The 18,693-nt window shown below is 33.0% G+C and overlaps 1 protein-coding gene and 1 long non-coding RNA gene across 2 annotated transcripts; one reads left to right on the forward strand and one right to left on the reverse strand.

Annotated features, from left to right (window-relative positions):
* Window positions 1–2,600: 2,600 nt before the first annotated feature.
* LOC133805678 (uncharacterized) lies at window positions 2,601–3,308 on the reverse strand. The gene has a single exon (XM_062243844.1). It carries the CDS (start codon window positions 3,306–3,308, stop codon window positions 2,601–2,603), a length of 708 nt encoding a protein of 235 aa, XP_062099828.1.
* Window positions 3,309–18,046: 14,738 nt separating this feature from the next.
* LOC133807264 (uncharacterized) lies at window positions 18,047–18,295 on the forward strand. The gene is made up of 2 exons (XR_009879242.1): window positions 18,047–18,137; window positions 18,257–18,295. It is a non-coding gene; the product is annotated as an uncharacterized LOC133807264 (long non-coding RNA).
* Window positions 18,296–18,693: the final 398 nt, after the last annotated feature.

The following is an 18,693-nucleotide window of genomic DNA, read 5'->3' on the forward strand; positions in this document are numbered from 1 at the left end:
AGATGATGTGCTTCCATATGAAGCTCATGGTGTCTGTTTTGCTGACTGTGACGTATGCCTCTACTGTGACCCATTTAGTGAAGTAATCGGTGGCTAACAAAGCGTATCGCTTTCCCCCAGTAGCTCTGGGCAGTTCCCCTACTACGTCCATCCCCCACTTTGCAAAAGGCCAGGGTGCAACGGTGGAGTGTAGAACTTGAGCGGGCTGATGGATGGTGGGTGCAAATCGCTGGCATTTGTCACACTTCTTTGCATAGTCGCGCGCTTCTGTCATCATGTATGGCCACTAGTACCCTGCTGTAAGTGCTTTGTGTGCCAAGCTTCATCCCCCTGTGTGGTTCCCACATGCTCCTTCGTGGATCTCCTCTAATAATTTTTGAGCTTCTGATGGGCGTAAACATCGAAGATAAGGCCCATTAAAGGATATGCGATACAACGTTCCATGGATGATGGAGTAGCGTTGAGCTCGAATGCGCAGAAGCTTCGCGTCTTTTGCATGGGTTGGCAGTTCAGACTTGGTCAAGTAGAGGATGATTGGATCCATCCAGCACTCTGGTTCTGATGAGGTTGAGAAAACTTCCAAAGCTCTTGGTGAGTGGCTTACGGAAATGGCGGAGTGCCGAGAACACTCTCCTGCAGAGGCTAGTTTGGCGAGGGCATCGACCTTCTGATTTTGTTCCCTCGGTACTTGTAGGAGCTCAAACTGATGGAATTGTGACGTCAATTCAGATACTTTTTTCAATAGGCTGGCCAGGTGGGGTGCCTTAGTGTCGAAATTTCCGACCACTTGCTTTCTCATGAGTTTTGAATCTCCTCTGACTTTCAACCGTCTGATGCCCATGTCTCGTGCTAATTCTAAGCCGTAAATCAGAGCCCCATACTCGGCCTCGTTATTTGTGGCAAATTGCTCCAACCGTATGGCTTCCTCCATTTTTAGTCCGGAGGGTGCCTCCAATACGATGCCGATTCCAGCTCCTTAACAATTGGAGGCCTCGTCCGTATGCATCGTCCACATCCATTCAACTTCTGATTCCAGCAGTTCAGGTAAGGTATCTGGGGTAAAGATTGTATCTCAACTAGGAAATCAGCTAGTACTTGCCCTTTCTTTTCTTTTCGCAACAAGAATCGTATATCATATGTCCCAAGTTCAATTGCCCATTTGGATAATCTACCGGAGAGATCGAGTTTGTTCAAGACCTACTTCAGTGGGTAGTCCGTGTATACAATGATGGTATGGCTTTCAAAATACTGTCGTAGCTTCTTCTTTGTCGTAATTAGTGCGCGTGCCAATTTTTCCATCATGCTGTAGTGGGTTTCAGCGTCTAGTAGCATCTTGCTGTAGTAGAACACTGGCTTCTGTCGGCTTGCATCTTCCCGAAAGAGCACTGAACTTACGACAAAGTGCGAGATAGACAGGTACAGGAACAGGTCTTCGTTGGGGATGGGAGAGCTTAGTATGGGAGGAGAGCTCAGACAGACTTTCAATTCTTCGAGTGCTTTATTTTGTTTTTTCCCCTAGGTGGTGTTGTTAGATTTCTTGATGCATTGGAGGAAAGACTAGCAACGATCGGACATGCAGGATATAAACCGGCTTACTGCTATGATTTTGCCTGTCAGAGCCTGGATGTCTCAGATGGTTCTGGGTTCCTTGACCTCTGAGAGCGATGCAATCTGGGTTGGATTGCCCACGATGCCTCTTTGGCTGACCACATACCCTAAGAACTGGCCAGAGGACACCCCAAAAGCACACTTGGTTGGATTCAATTTCTTTTTATAGGTGTTGAGGATGTCAAAGAATTCGGTTAAATCGTCCACATGTGTAACACCTTGTCGAGACTTGACGACCATGTCATCGATATATACTTCCATGTTCCTCCCAAGCAATGAGGAAAACCATTTGTGCATCAGCCTTTGGTATGTTGCTCCTGCATTCTTTAGTCCGAAGGGCATAACTTTGTAACAGTACAAGCCACATTTTGTTATGAAGGCTGTATGGATTCGATCTTCTGCCTTCATTGGGATCTGATTGTATCCTGAGTAGGCATCAAGGAAGCTCATTATTTCGAACCCTGCCGTGGCATCTATCATCTGATCAATTTTCGGGAGAGGGTATCTATCTTTAGGACATGCTTTGTTTAAGTTGGTGTAGTCTATGCATACTCTTTTTTTTTGTTTTTCTTTGGGACCACTACAGGGTTGGCTAGCCAACTAGGATACAGGCATTCTTCGATTGCTCCTATGCTCAGAAGCCGTTGTACCTCTTCTTGTATGGCCTGGTTGACTTCGGGAGCAAACCTCCTCTGCCTTTGTTTGACGGGCGGGAAGCTATTTGATATGCTGAGGCTGTGATTCATGACAGAAGGGTCTATTCCTGGTATATCATGTGGAGACCAGGCGAAGGTCTCAACTCTAGTTTTCAGGAATTGGATTAGGGTCTGCTTTTCTTCCTCAGGAAGCTTGGTACTTACCAGCACTATTTTGGATGGGTCATCATCATCTATACAGAATTCCTCTAGATCATCAAGGGTGGTCTGGGGCTTTTCGCGATCTTCCTCTACATCTATGCCTTTGAGACATGCTGGTAAGCCGTTCTTTGATTGCTATTTGGTGGGGTTGTCGTCAGGAGAGGAGGTGCCAAAATCATTTATCTCTTTTAGGGTAAGGAAGCATTTCTTGGCCTGCTTCTGACACCCTTTTATGTCGATTGTATACCGGCTGTTGGGTGAGTGGCACCGCATAACTTGGTGCAACGTTGAGACCACTCCCTGCATTCTGTGGATCCAACTCCTTCCCATGATGGCATTGTAGCTTGTGATGGAGTCCACGATGAGGAAGTCCATTGGCAAGGTGCGTTCTGCAGCTACCGCGTTTAATCTAACAACGCCTTTCGGGTATACCCTTTGGCTGTTAAATCCCAAGATTGGTGCAACATAGGGCCTGATCTGACTTTCTTCGAGTCCCATCTTCTGAAAGGCTTCCCAGAAGAGAATATCAACCCCACTGCACCCATCGATCAAAACTCTTCCCAACTGGCAATGGTCGACCTGTAACGAAATGACTAAAGGGTCGTCATGGGGTAGGTGCACTCCCCGCAAGTCATCTTCTGTGAAGGTGATTGCAGAGGCTGGATAGCATCTGTCCTCCGAAGTGACAAGGTTGACTGTGTGGCCTAATGATCTATATCGCTTCACCCTTTCTTCCATTCTCCTATGAATTTTGGATGCCTGTTCTTGTTCCTTGATGAGCTCCGCGATCTCATGTATCATGGGGATTTTTTTGAGAGGCTCTTGTGAGCTCGTGGTGGCCATATTCAGGGAGTCTACTACCGGTGTTGTTGGGGCAGAAGCAGTGTTAAGCTGTGAGACGCCGGGTCTGCTTGTCCCTTTAATGTACTAGGTTAATCCTCCACTTCTCATGAGGGCCTGGATCTGATTGTGGAGATTGTGGCACTCGGAGATTGTATGGCCATGATCCTCGTGGAAGAGGCAGAACCTGTTTTTACCTCTTCTTTCAGGGGGAGTGGTAATTTTGTACGGTTCACGCCAAATGGGCCTGTCTTTGTTTTCTTCATAGATGACCTCCTGAGGTACGATGTATTCGAAAGAGGGGTATCGTGATGGATCTTGATTTGGTTTTGGCCTTTTTCCTCCTTTCATGTGATTCGTCTTCTGTCTCTTCCTCTTGTCGTCCCTTGCAGGTGGGGGAGAAGGGTTATTTGCTGGTGGAGTGGAGATGAGTGCAGACTTCTTTTGCGCACGCTCTCAAAATTCCAGGACCATAAAGACGCCCTCGCCGCGGATCTGGATTTCAGCCATGTCATACGGTGGTGTCATGGTGAGTTTTTCGTGTAAGAGAGATCCCACCTTAGGGTTTTGACGAAGAGGTTAGCTGCGGTGACTGGTTCAACATCGTGGATTTGATGTACAAGGTCGATGAAACGTTGTAGGTATGACTTTGGGTGTTCATATTCGCCTTGCTCGATTTGGTAGAGATCTGCCATTGTTCGTGGTGCTTCACGGTTAGCATTATACTGTTGGAGAAAGGCTCTACAGAGATCACCGAAATTGTTGACAGAACCAGGTTTCAACTGCCTTAACCATAGCAGGGCTGGCCCATAAAAAGTTGTGGAGAAGACTTTGCATTGTATGGCTTCATTTTTGGCTTCCAGGGTCATCTTCTGTTGGAATTGGAATAGGTGGTTCAGCGGGTCTCCTTTTCCATTAAATGTGGGCAGTGGAGGGATTACGAAGTCCCGTGGTTTGGGCTCGTTCTGTATCAACTCTGCAAAAGGCGACCTCTCAGTGGTTCTTGAAACCAAGTCCATGTGTTCAGTAGCGTGACCAAACCTCTCGTTTGAGAACTTCTGCATCACTTCTCCCAGCATCTCTTCTTTCCAACTATCCAAGAACCGGATAGAGGGGGCACGGTCCTCGGCTGGTGCACCTTGCGCAACCCGTTGTTGGGTTTGCTGGGGCCCATTCTCGGCGACTGGTTGGGTTGTTCTTGTGGGCTCTACACCAGCTCGCATAGGTGTGATGCAGTGAACTGCCTGCTGTTCCTCAGCCCCTTGATGAAGACGAGTTGGAGAAGATGGAAGAGGGCCTTGGGACCCTTCCCTGACGTGCTGCGTGCTTCTCACAGGGGAGTCGATCTGGACGATTGGAGCTCCAGTCCTATCAAGGTCGAGATTCTCTTTGTCTTGGGCCCTGTGTGTAGTTTCATTGGTTTTTTGTAATTCGGCGATCTCAGTTTCTTCGAGTCTGGCCTGAGCTTCGGTCAGCGCCCTAATGGCTTCGTCGGATCTCTGCTGGCTAGCCTCCAGCAGGTGACACATCCTGTCGGTTTGGTCGCCCACATCCGTTGGTGAGGCGACCTGGGCGACGGTACTCGACGCTCCGTTGTTCTTCACCGGCATGGCTTTTGTGTCCGAGTGAATCTTGATTGCAAGGAAAGAGTTCTTGATTTGACAATGTGGGTAAAGAGGGAATAGGTGTTTCCCACAGACGGTGCCAATTTGTTGATGCAACAACTTTGCCTTTTTGTATCTAGAGGTATTTGCCGATGAATTCTAATTCTCCGATGTCGATGATAACTTTGACAATTGTTGAACCATCGGGGGTACCTGCAAGAAAGACACTCCGATGCCTAAGTCAGTTTCTTTTTTCGATGCCTTCATTTGAATAAGAGTACAGTATTTATAGAACAAAAATGTGAGGAGGTTAGTTGGTTAAGCTGAGTCCCTGATTGGTGGGAGAAATAACTGAATTTCCCCCCAAAATGTATTTGGTTCAACTAAATATACAGAGGTCAGAGGCGCAGGTCGCCTCTGACCCGTGGCTTCTATCTTCGGAGCTTCTGCAAGATCAAAATGACCTGTTTTAGTATACATAAAATGGAGACGGTTTTTGGGCCGAACATTTTGGGCCCAACACTCATAATCCACATCACCCTTTGTAGCTCACAACCCAACCACTCCTCTTCTCCGGGAAGCGTTGCCACCTAGAAGCTTCTCACTGGCGTCGTCACTCTCACAACTCGTTGTTGCCTTTCACCACCTAGATGCTTTCTTGATCTTCCCTTCTTGATATATTTTTATTACTAGATACACGCAATATGTATGTTTGCTTATTTTTATTTATAGAATTTATTAATTATTTTTATTAAATTTGTATGATTGTCATATAAATTTCAAATAAATAAACAATATTATCTATAAAAGAATAACATAAATATATTAAAAGAAAAATTAAACCAAAACATTGTTTATGATTTTTAAATATATATATATATAATATGATAACATTTTAGATCATAAACTATCATATTTAAGGTACAAAACATTCATGATATTATTCAAATTACACATTAATGATTGAATAATAAGCTTGTTTATTCTTGATAGAAGATAAATGCTATTATAATTTCTTATGTAGTTACACAGTCATACTATTTATATACACACGACATTTGTATATATTTATTGTTATTCAATATGAATTTATATATTTATATGAGTTAGTTCAAATAAAAAAATAACATGTTTTTTTTAAAAATATAAATCATATTTTTTTAATAAAAATTAAGATTATGTATTATGTATACATAATATAATATACACACGACACATATATATAATATTTAAATTTATATTAATATAAGTATTCAATATTATTATAATAATAATATTTTATAATATTTAAATTCATATTTATATAAATATAAAAAAATTAGCATTATATATTATTATCATAATAATATTTTATAACATTTGAATTTACATTAATATAATTATTAAATATTTTGTGTTATATATTATTATAATAATGATATTTTATAACATTTGAATTTGAATTTATATTAATATAATTATTAAATATGTAGTCTTATATTAAATATTATTATAATAATAATATTTTATAATATTTAAATTTACATTAATATAATTAATAAATATCTATTTTTAATTAATTTTAAAGATATATTCCATTAAATATTTAGAATATTCTATTAAAGTTAACAAAAAAGACCGTTAAAACTAAGAATTTTCGTCATCTACACATTTTTTATATAAAGAAAATTAGTTTTAGGATTCATTATACAAGTTTTTTTTTATGTGTTTATAGTTTTAAATTAATAGATTTTTATTTGTTTATTGTGTTTTAAAATAGGAACAATATTTTTTTAAGTTTTAAGTAATTGATTTTTATTTATCTATTATATTTTTAAGATTTTAATAAATATTTTTAATTTAACATGTTTTTTTTCAACTTATTTTACATATATTTTAAAATTATTTAATAGGTGTAACAATAAAAGATTAACACATGTCTAACAAAAATGACCACACATAGAGTGGTACCACCAACATTTGTACCCAATTTGTAATTAATAGGGATGTTTGTGGAAAATATCAAATCTTTGTTTTTAGTTGTACTTAAATATCAATTATTTTAATTTAGCGGTAATAATATCAAATCTTTGTTCATAATTGCAGTTAAATATCTAATTTTTTTTACAACAATAATATCAAATTTTTAGCATCATAGCACCAAAAATTTCTTAGATTATTTTTAAAAAATGTATAAAATCAATAATATCAAAATTTTAGCATCATAGCGGCAAAATTTTCTTAAATTATTTTTTTAAAAATTTATAAAATCAATTTTAATTTTACAATATTATTTTAAAATATTTGTACTTAACTGCAAATATTAACAAATATTTGATATTTTTACTACAAATAAAAAAAATTTAGTACTTAAGTGCAACTATTAACAAATATTTAATATTTATGCTGCCAAAATAAAAGAATTGATATTAACGTGCAATTGTCAGTAAAAAAAATTGATATTGTCGCCACAAATATCCTTTGTAATATTTGGTATTTTTGCACTAAATATTTTGTTTTAGTATTATAAGTGTAACTCTTTTGAAATATTTAGTATTTATTTAGATTCCATTTTTTATGGGTATATTGTCATGATGTATTGCAAACCTAAACCGAGGTCAACTCAACCAATATTTCCCGTCAGAAAGATTGTTGGAAATATTAACTATTGTACGAAATTAATATTAAATGCCACTTTCTAAATTGTACACTGAAAATGACAACTTATACCAAATAAATACTATTTCTGAATAAATGCCACTTTCTGAATGAATAAGAGAGGCAGAAATTTCTGAATGAATTTGAACAAGCATAAATTTTTTAATTCTCTTAATTTGTCTGGTTCAAATTTTCAAAATTTGTCGCGAATTCTTTTAAAATCGTTTTTCATTTATCTGTGGAATAATAAATTTAAATAAATATGTGAAAACTAAAAGATTTAAATAAATAGATTTTTATTGTCCTCGAGTCTGAAATTATGTGACTCAATTCTTAATCAAATTAGTTTTGCCTAAAAATGAATATATGTTATGGCATCTCAGGCATTCTTATTGTATTGACTCTTTTATTCACATCGATGACTATTATTAATAATATCTCATTACTATTATTTTTTTCCTCTTGAGTTTTTTCTCAAAAAAGTTTTTCTTGAAGTTTTAACGATACTAAGTTTTTCTCAATTTTTTAAAATAAATATATAATGTGTCAATATTTAAGTGATAAGACAAATGAGATACATGCACATACAATTTAATTAGAAATGTTTTTTTATTGGGTTGAGCCTCATAATAAGTGAGTTATAATAGCTAAAACTATAAAATTGAGCTCAAAGTCATCAAAAACATACTCCATGGGATGAGTTAAATCACTCATCGATCTGTTTTAGCTCATCATATTTTCAACTCTACATGTAGCTAAGACTTACATCTTTTTCAAATATTTTTTATTATTATTTTTGTCCTTTTTATTCTTTCTCTTTCTAAATTAATTATTTGTTTATTCTTTATTTCATTTTTCTATTATTTTAATTAATAAAGATATTTAAAAATATAATATTTAAATAATGTAGAGAGAAAATATAAAGAATCTGATGTATGGTCTAATGTAAAAATTTGAGATAAAAGAAAAAAGTAATAGGATTTTAATGAAGTAATTTAAAAGATAATTTGAAAGATAAAGTAGATAACACCTACTGAGAGTGCTTAAGAACAAGGAATACATGAACACATATTGCTTTTTGGAACTATACTTAGTAGGCTGACTTGATTTATAAAATAAAATTCTATATATATATTTTATGTTAGTAATCATCATTATCATGATTATAATTATTTGTTGAGGCAATACATATACTGTAAAATTAAAGCTATTTGGTTAACATTCATAACTTTGTTTTCCTCTCTACATATATTTATATATAAGAAAATTATTGGTAGTGATACCTAATAGGTAATTTATTATTTTTATACATAAATAAGTTGCAATTTTATTTATATTTATATAATGGTGTATAATGTAATTACAGGTGATCTCTCGCAGATTTTTAAGAAATTCTAAATAATTTAGGATGTCAAAATCAGGATTCAAACAGTCTATAATACGCATGCTTATTTCAAAGTTTATATGTGTGTATAACAAAATACTTGAATCATAATTTCGGCATCTTAAATTATCTAGAATTTTCTAAAAATTTGTGATGGGTTACTTGTAACTACATTATTCACCGTCACATAAAAAAAATAAAGTTACAACCTATTGATTAAGTGCCAAAAATACTAACAATCACTACAATAGTGATTAAATATATTTGAGGTCTATGATATTTTGTACAAATGCCACACATTACTTATAATATATAAGCAGAAAGAAATTACATCTAAAACATACCTCCATAGATTTATAAATATCAGCCCTCTTAATTTTTTCTATATCTTCATTGGTGGCCGACGAAGGGCCTGTCAGAACACATGTTTCTCGTTTTTGTTTTCGGTGACGTGTGGTCAATACATTTCACTCGATTTTTTTGGAAGTATAATAAAAGCTCTATGATAATACATGCACGTTATACAGGGGGACATGATTAATATTTTGTGAGGTCTAAATTTGCGGTAGGCGGATATTTGCTGAAGAAAAAAAGACAGATTCTACAGTGATGTTGATGGCATGGTATCATTTTGAACATTAAATCACTTTGTTGTTACTTGTAATTCATGATTTTTTTAGACATTAGATTAATTGAGCATAGAGATACTATAATGGGCTTGCTCATTCTTTAGCAAGTGTTAGTTTGAGTCAGAAAGCTTTTGCTATGTAGAGTGTGGCTTTGCCCTCTGTTGCTTGTTCTCCTCGATGACAAACTTGCCAATTCCTTTGTAATTTGCTTGTTTTTAATGAAATATTCCTTTTAAAAAGAAGAAAAAAAATTGGTTATCCAGCTAGGATATAAATATATAAAAATATTATTAAAAAAGGACAATTTATCATTTTATGTATGAGAAGTGCTAACAACATCTTATTTCAACTTCTTAGTCAACCTTTGTCTTTGAAAATATGTGTTGGAGAATTTTTTTTTCCAAATTTTTTTAAGGTGATGTTCGTTGTAGTTACAATATATATCTTGTAAATTTTCGAAAAATTCTGAATAGTTTATAGTGTAAAAAACAAGTTTGTATTTTTTTGAACCCGCGTGTTAATTGGAATATCAAGAAATATTAAGAATTTTGTTTCCGGCAATGTAAATTATTCAGAATTTTTCGAAAATTTGCAGGAAGGATGTTGTAACTACAACGAACACCATCATGAAAAAAATTTGAAAAAAAAAATACTCCGGCATGTGTTTTTGAAGACGAAAGTTGACTAAGAGGTTAAAATAGGAAGTTGAAATATGAGGTTGATCATAACACTAAATATTACATCAATATATTGTCCAACACTACTTAATGTCAAATTTATATATATCTTTTTATTTATAATATAGTCATTAAACATTAGTGACAGATTTTAATGCATATTTTTTAATTACAATATTACTATTAATTATTTTTTATATCATTTTTTTTTTGTTGCCAAATTTTGCATTTTTTAGATCACCTATTGAAAAAGCTAATTAAATTTACTAAGCAAATGGATATAAATACATCACGTTTCTTATAATTATGAGTATTTATATTACTTTCTTTATAATGAAACTAGAAAACTAAACCGTGATTTGTACAATATTTTGTAATTATTAAAAAATATATATATATTTTTAAATATATTTTTAGAGATTGTGTGATAAGGATTTATTTTCACTATATGCTTAGGTGAGGGCGTCTTGATCACAATGTTTTTTTTTTAAAAAAAATCTAAATTATGTATAAAAAATTTTATATTTTGTGTAAGAGTTAGTTTGACCAATTACCCATTTGAGCCCTTATTTTTAAAAATTAATTTTTAGACCTCATGTTTTGTCAAAATGTTAAAAATAGGAATAGAAATATCGATTATTTGAATATTGTATTTTGGTCAATTACTTGTTTTGACCATTTATTTTTAAAAATTAACATTTGGACGTATTTATTCAAAAGGTTAAAAATTATTTATAAAAAGTAAAGATATATATTTATATAATTTATGTTTTCTGTAAGGATTCACACCATTTTGAATCTTGCATTTTAGCTGATTACCCATTGGGACTCTTTATTTTTAAAAATTAACTTGTGGACCTCAATTTTTGTCAAAAGGTTAAAAATAAAAATAGATAGATCGATTATTTGAACACTATATTTTTACAGATTGCCCATTTTGACCCTTTATTTTAAAAAATTAACCTTTGGACCATGTATTTATTCAAAAAGTTAAAAATTATTTATAAAAAGTAAATTCACTACTACAAAACTGGGATTTCCTGACATCCAACCACGACAGTCAACGTTGATTGTCGTAATTGCTTAGTGCGATTCTACGCCGACAGTTAAAACTATAGGCATAGAAACCAACGCCAACAATGAATAACTGTCACCGTTGCTTTTGACTGTCGCTATTGACCCCAACGCCGATAGTTGATTCGGGACCAATGCCCACAATTAAAAACTATTGAGTTGACCCCAACGCTGATAGTTAATTCGAGACCAATACTGACAGTTAAAATTTGTCACTATTGAGCTCAACGCCGACAGTAAATAAAAGCTCAATACCGAAAGTTATAAAATGTCGTCGAAATTCAAATAAAAAAATCTAAAAATTAAAATTTAAAAATAAGCTAAATTATATAAATATATATTTATAAAAACTATGTATTTATTAAAAACTTTTAAAACTAGATTTTTTTTGTTTCTAAATTATTCATATTATTAACTTTTGTATTTATAGTAATTTTTATATTAAAATTAAAATTAGTTTTGATATAAAGAATAAGATAGTTAAATTAACATATTTATAAAATTAGTATTAGTTAAAAACGAGTTGTTTTATTGATTGGTTAAATATTGTAAAATAATTTTAAAATTTCTATAAATTTATTAGTTATAATTTTTTTAATATGTATGTTTAAAATATTAATTGTTTTAAAGATAATGCCGACACACTATTGGAGCAATGCCTATAGCTTAATCGCTATTAGGGCCAATAAAGACAACTATAAGCTGTCGGCATTACCTTAAAAAAAATTCAGACTTTAAAAATTAAGCTTATCTATCTTTCTCCCTCTCTCTCTCTCTCTCGTGCGATTTGCTCCAGCCCCGTGCGACGCCCAAAAATGGAAATCACGAGACCCACATTTAATGTGATTAAATATCAATCTTATTATATAAATGATATTCAATTTAACACAATGAATCGTGATAATAGTAGAAAGACACAAAAGTATGGTGTTAGTATTGTCGCCAAAACTTTTCAAGTATCTTGTTCCTAAGATAAAAATCTCATTGAATGTGATATGACATTCTACAAAGTTATCAAAGAAATTTGAGAATTAGATTATATAAATGTTTGAATTCTTGTATTAAATATTATTATAATAATAATATTTTATAATATTTGAATTCATATTAATATAATTAGTAAAAAAATTAAGATATATTATTATCATAATAATATTTTATAACATTTAAATTTATATTAATATAATTATTAAATATCTTGCCTTGTATTATATATTATTATAATAATGATATTTTATAACATTTGAATTTATATTAATATTATTAATAAATATCTATTTTTAGTTAGTTTTAAAAGTATATTCCGCTAAAGTTAACAAAACAAACCGTTAAAATCAACAATTTTTGTTATCTACACACTTTTTATATAAAAGAGATATACCAATATGTTTATCGAATACATTAATTTTACAATAACACGTTGGAGGTACCACATAAATCTATAAAAATAGTTTATTTTATGATGTTTATTTCTTAAAAAAAATAATAAATGAATAAACAAACATTTATATAAAGTTTTGTTTTATGTGTTTCATTACATAATCAAAATAGAACAAAGTTTATTTTTTTGAAGAAACGTTTAATAATAAACATATTGGTTTATTGTTTTGATTATTTCACTGTATTATTTTTTGTTATGGATTTTAAAATTGTTATAGAGATCTCTATTTGAAATGGACATACGGGCATACATGCTGAGATTGGAATATAAATGTGTATTTGATACATGCACATAGGTTTATTTGCTTATTTAATTGACGAGTTGTATATTATACCATAGTAATTAGGGAAAGTTAATACAAAATATTTAAAAATCTTTAAAAGGGAAGTACCACATATTATATAATGAATACAATATATATATATATATATTTTGTATTATTAGTATAATATGAATAAAAGGTATTAATATTATAATATAATATTTTGCTTGATTAAATAAGTGTTACAAAATGTGATTATTTAATCTAAGTGGGGGAATGTTATATTATTTTAAATAATATAATGTTAGATTAAATAACGTGACATAATGTGATTTGTCACACAAATATGATTTGTCACACCTTGTAACATATTATTAAGAGTCACAAAAATTGGACACATGTGTGTGGCAAATGTGACATATTTTGGAGTTACAAAAAAAAAAAAAAACTTGTAACTCCCAAATATTACCCAATAATGTGTAGATTTGATATTACACATTTTGATTTGAATTTCTCAAAAGCCATAAAAGATATGGCTATTAGAGATGTGATTTTAACTCTCATAATGTGTATGGAAGTTACAAAATCAAGTGAGAATGAATTTGGAACATTTTGGCAAATTTAGAAAATTAGTTGCTGAAAAAACGACTTGGGCCGCTGCCTATGTTTTTCAGGCCGCGGCCCAAGAGGCAGAAAACATCGTGGGTCGCGGCTCATGTTTTTCAGGCCGCGGCCTGAGCGGCTGACGACATTTTCCAAACTTCGGTTTTATCCAATTTTGAACGTTTCCAACAGCCAAGTAACTCCCAAATCTCTATTTTAATTCCATAAACATCCAATTAATCATTGGTAACAACCATGGGGGTTGGTGGAATTTGAAATTCAAAGTGTGTCTCAAAACTCTATAAATAGGAGCCTAATGCTCACTTATAAGACACAATTTTCCATCCACAAAGCACTTGGCTGGAAAATACACCATAGAGGCTTGATAATTCCAGAGAGCTATTTCCTAGAGAGATCCCTTAGTGCTTAGAGAATAGGGGGAAATAAGCTTTTGGACAAAGGTTTTGAACCTTGTTCAAGTTGGTGATCCCCACTACTCACTACACCAAATATCCTTTTTCATAACACATAAATATAATACTATTGAAAAAGTATTATGATATACTTATATATATATGTGTGGCAAAGGAATAGTAAAAAAGAGCGGTAATTTATTTTGGGAACCCGCCTGCCTATAACTTGTAAAAGTTATATATTTTTTTTACTAATTCCTTCTTCTTTTTCAGACAAACTCCCCCGTTTTCTTCCGTCTCCGAAGTCAATCCCATGCTTCAGCTCTAACCACCTAACCACCATCCTCACAACCATTTTTCTCCGAGCCAAGCTCCAAATCTCAGGCACCCATGAACCCAACCCCCAAACCAAGTGACCCCAGGTGCGAGCCCACCTCTGCGTGCCTTTGACCTAGTGTGACTTCCATTCGCGGGACACCACCAAGCGCGATTCTGCACCCGTTCCGCTGTAGAGCCCCGAGTGTGCACCAAGCTGGAGCTTGAACGATCCTGAGTTGCAGAGGAAGAAAATGGTGGCTGGGTATAAGGCTTACGCCGTTGAGGGGTATATTTGGATTTCTTGTCTTGAATGATGCTTGAGTGAATAGTTTACCATTCCTCACCAGAAATTTTAGATTTTAGTATTCTGATTGTGAAATATGTAGATATAGTTTTGGAGGTATATAGTCAAGATCCCTTCATGATATTTTAGCTATATACAATCACAGACAAGCACCCAAAAGAGTAATCTTTATTAATTTTGTATTTTAAAAAAAAAAAAGAAGAACACCTTAACGGATAGTGTAGTTTAGACCTTCTTCTCTCCTAGGAATAAAGATCTTAATTTATTTTGATGGCAGGTTTGGATGGAATATTCTAAAGTTGATTTTAGCTTTGTACTAAAATAAAATAAAACTAGAATTCTCCATGCTCTTAGTTCTTAACAATTCCATGTTTGTTACTTGTATTAATCGTTCCTTTGTACTCTTATATTCTATCATGTTTCTTCTTTTCAATATTAAACTGGGCATCTGATTGGATAGAATTTATACTTTAAAGATTCATTATGGTTTCCTTTGATTCTTGATAACATATATTGTTTTTGTTTTATAATTCATTTATGCAAGGACCAGGAATTTGGGTGTTAACAGAGAGAGGTGCAACTGAAAGTCCAATTGGTATGCGAATTTTTTATTTTCATCGTTTTTATTTATTTATTTTTCTATTTTGGTGGTTCTGTGAGAATAATGATGGAATGTTGCTTTTTATGTCGTGGGACATAAAAAGCTCAACTTAAATTTCATTAGTGCTACTTCAACAAGTTTATTTATCACTATCCTTGCTTGAAAAATTATAGCTATATTAGTGTTTTAAGTTAATAGAATTTTGAAGTCTAAATGAAAACTTTCCATGGTTTTCTTAGTGTGTTTGTAAAAGTTTGAAGTATATCTCATTTGTAAACTATTACTTCATTGTTGTAGTTTTGTAAATTGTTACAAGCTCAGTTTGATGGTCACAAGGAGAAGGAACTTAGCATAAAAGAATTCAAGTCGCCTTTGGAAGACCCTAAAAGAACAGATCGTGCTCCATACATGCCTCCACACTTGCGTAAAAGGGACATTTCAGCTTGGAGTTCTCCTAGTTCCTGAGATCCTGAATCTTCTAGACAAGATTTTACATCTGATGATTTAGACTTCAGCGATAGTGATGCATCAGTTAAAGATACTGACAGTGCTATGAAATTAAGGGTTAGAATAGCAGCATTGGATTGCATCAAGTTAATTTATTTCTAGGTTCTTATTCCAACCCCTCTCTATTATTTTTTGTTTGTTTGCTTTAGAATGAACCTTTGAAAGCTCATGGAATTTGTCTTTGAAATTTGATGGGAAGGATCTTTGTCAAGCTGATTCTAAATCATTTACTACTCAATGGACATTGCTCTTGCCAACTTGTGATGTATTACAACCAAGGTGAAGAATTAACTCTTCCAAACTATAATTATATATATTATTAATGTCAAAATGCTTAATTTTCTTGCATTATTGTTTTATTTTATTCAACTTTCTGATAATCAAGAAGTTTGAAGCAACTCTGATGACATGCTTGCTATTTGACCCTTATTAGAAGGTATATATTGCTGCTCTTTTTTGGGAAATTTGTTTAAGTTAAGAACCTAAAATATTATGATTTTCTTTTTTAGTGTTCCTTGCTAACTCTTGAATCCATGATACCTAGGCACAGATTGCATCTGCCTCAACTTTGGCAGTGATGTTGGATGGACCTTCTTTAGTTTTTTTGCAGGTAGCAGAATACAAGGAACCTTCAAAATCTGTATCTGTCACAGCACTTTCAATTTCCTTGGGGCATATCTTGATGCAATTGCATCCAGGTTTGAAAGAAGAGCTCTTGGTCGTACACCCTTTTCCTTAGTTTTTTAATTGGTCCAATAAACATCATCTTTAGATTCTCAAGTCTTAAGTTACAATTTCCACATATTTCTGGTGTAGGTATTCTTTACTTGATTCAGCGGGAAATCCATGGTAGATTGCTGGTGTCCTTGTTCAAAATTTTCATGCTTTTTATATCATCCACACCGTATAATTCATTTCCTATTCACATTATTTTGTTTAAATACATATCTTTTTTCTATCTTTTAACCTCCAAATCCAACGACAGGTTTACTATTATGCATTGCTTATTGAGCTGCTTAAGCTTGATGCCATTCAATTTTTTTAAATAAAATGTCTCTTGTTGCCTGGGTACCTGGCTACTATTACCATCATTTAGGACATGAATTATACTATTATAAAAACTGGGAATTTCACAACTTGGTTAACTTAAGTTTAATTAAATTTCCACTCTATTTGCTAGCTATTTAGACACCAGGGAATAGTATTTAGAATGCTGCTGTACCTGTAGGTTCAGGATGCTCTTGCTCAAAGTGACTTCCTGCTTTATCCTGCTTTTTTATCTTTTCACTAAATCCTAAATTAGTAGGTAATGAGGCTGAAAAGTTAATTGCTTTTGTTAATGGAAGAAGGGTCTTGGGATTTAGGAACTGTGTTTGAAATTTGATTTTTTTTAATTTTATAAAAAGGAATCCTTGGTCATAAAAGTGATGGTTGTTTGAAATGATATGCTAAGAGCTAGCTCTGTTCGAATATTTGGAAAGAATCTTAAAAGACATGTTAGAAGAGATTCAGGCAGCAATGGCCACAAGGTTAGTCCTTAAAATTTTCAACTTTTTTATTAAAGAAAAAGTTGTATAACTCATTCCCATGAAAACAGTCTTTAATTAATGTATAGTAAGTTCATCCTTTAATAGACTTGTTAAAGAATTCCAAACAGTACATAGGTATAGGTTACATCCAACTACTTTTTAATTCTTTCAATTCATCCTCAAATGTGAACAAGTAATTTTACTTGCTTTTGTCATGTTCTTCTTTATTCTAATTTTTGTGTATATATAAATAAATTAGCAAGGTGATTCTATACTCTCTGTTCTCTATTCGCACCTTTCTTTCCTCACTTATTTTGTTCTTACTTTGATACAAGTTTAGGTTCATATTTTAAATTATTTTAATATGGCAGTTTTAATTAATAATAGTCCCTTAGATTTGGGTTGTGTTCATTTTTGTGTTTGTGTGAGTTTTTTGATTTTTCATTAACTTTACTGTATAATTATTTATTTTACAGCAATTTTATAGTCTAATTATTGATTATGAGCTCTCTTTTTGTTGTTTGGTTTGTTAGTACTGATACTTTACAAGGATGATTGACCTAGCTGCTGATTATTGTCCATGATTCATTCTATAATTAAGACAGAAAGTATGCTTTTTAGTTTGGAAAATTACAAGAGATGAACATCCATACTCTAATTTTAGTCTTAAAAGAGATGTGTTATATGTTATTTTCATTAAAAACTATATCTTATGTTGTTTGTCCTTGTATAATGCAGATGCTAAAGAGGCTAAGCAAACAATTACGTGGTGAGGATTGGAATTGGAACAACTTAAACACATTATGTTTGGCAATAGGGTCTATATTTGGTTCGAAGATGGAATAATAGGTACATTTTTTAGCTTACCTTATAAATATTATTTCTACTCATTTTTTGTTTGTTATCAATGTTTATACTTTCTGATTCAACTATAAATAGTAACATGTCTTGTAAAATTGAATATGCAGTATAGAAAAGGTGGAAAGGATTTGGACTAAAAGCTTCTGTAGGAATACCTGCTAGGCTGTGTGTTTTGCTTTAATGGGCATTGGCAGCTCATTTCATGCTCAAGAAACTGCAGTGAGTGGGAAATTAGAGAGTCGAGTGTGGTAAATACTGTTCTTTTCCTGTGTACTGTGTTATGTTTGTTTCTTGCCATGTTAATGCTCTTGTCTCTTATCTTTTGCCCAGGGTTGTTGAGATCATCTGCACTTTGGTCAGGAAATTATCTCCTAATCCTAATAGTGCTGCTATAATGGCATGGGTGTTAACATCTTGGCAAAGAGATTGAAATGGTAAGCTAATCCATATTGCATTTTTTTTTTATACTTTTGGGTATAAACTTATATATGTCTCTTTCCACCAGCACGTTTCTTATGAGAAGATTTTGTATTCTTCTCTGAAC

The sequence above is a fragment of the Humulus lupulus genome, chromosome X, assembly GCF_963169125.1.
Source record: "Humulus lupulus chromosome X, drHumLupu1.1, whole genome shotgun sequence".
Taxonomy (NCBI): Eukaryota; Viridiplantae; Streptophyta; class Magnoliopsida; order Rosales; family Cannabaceae; genus Humulus; species Humulus lupulus.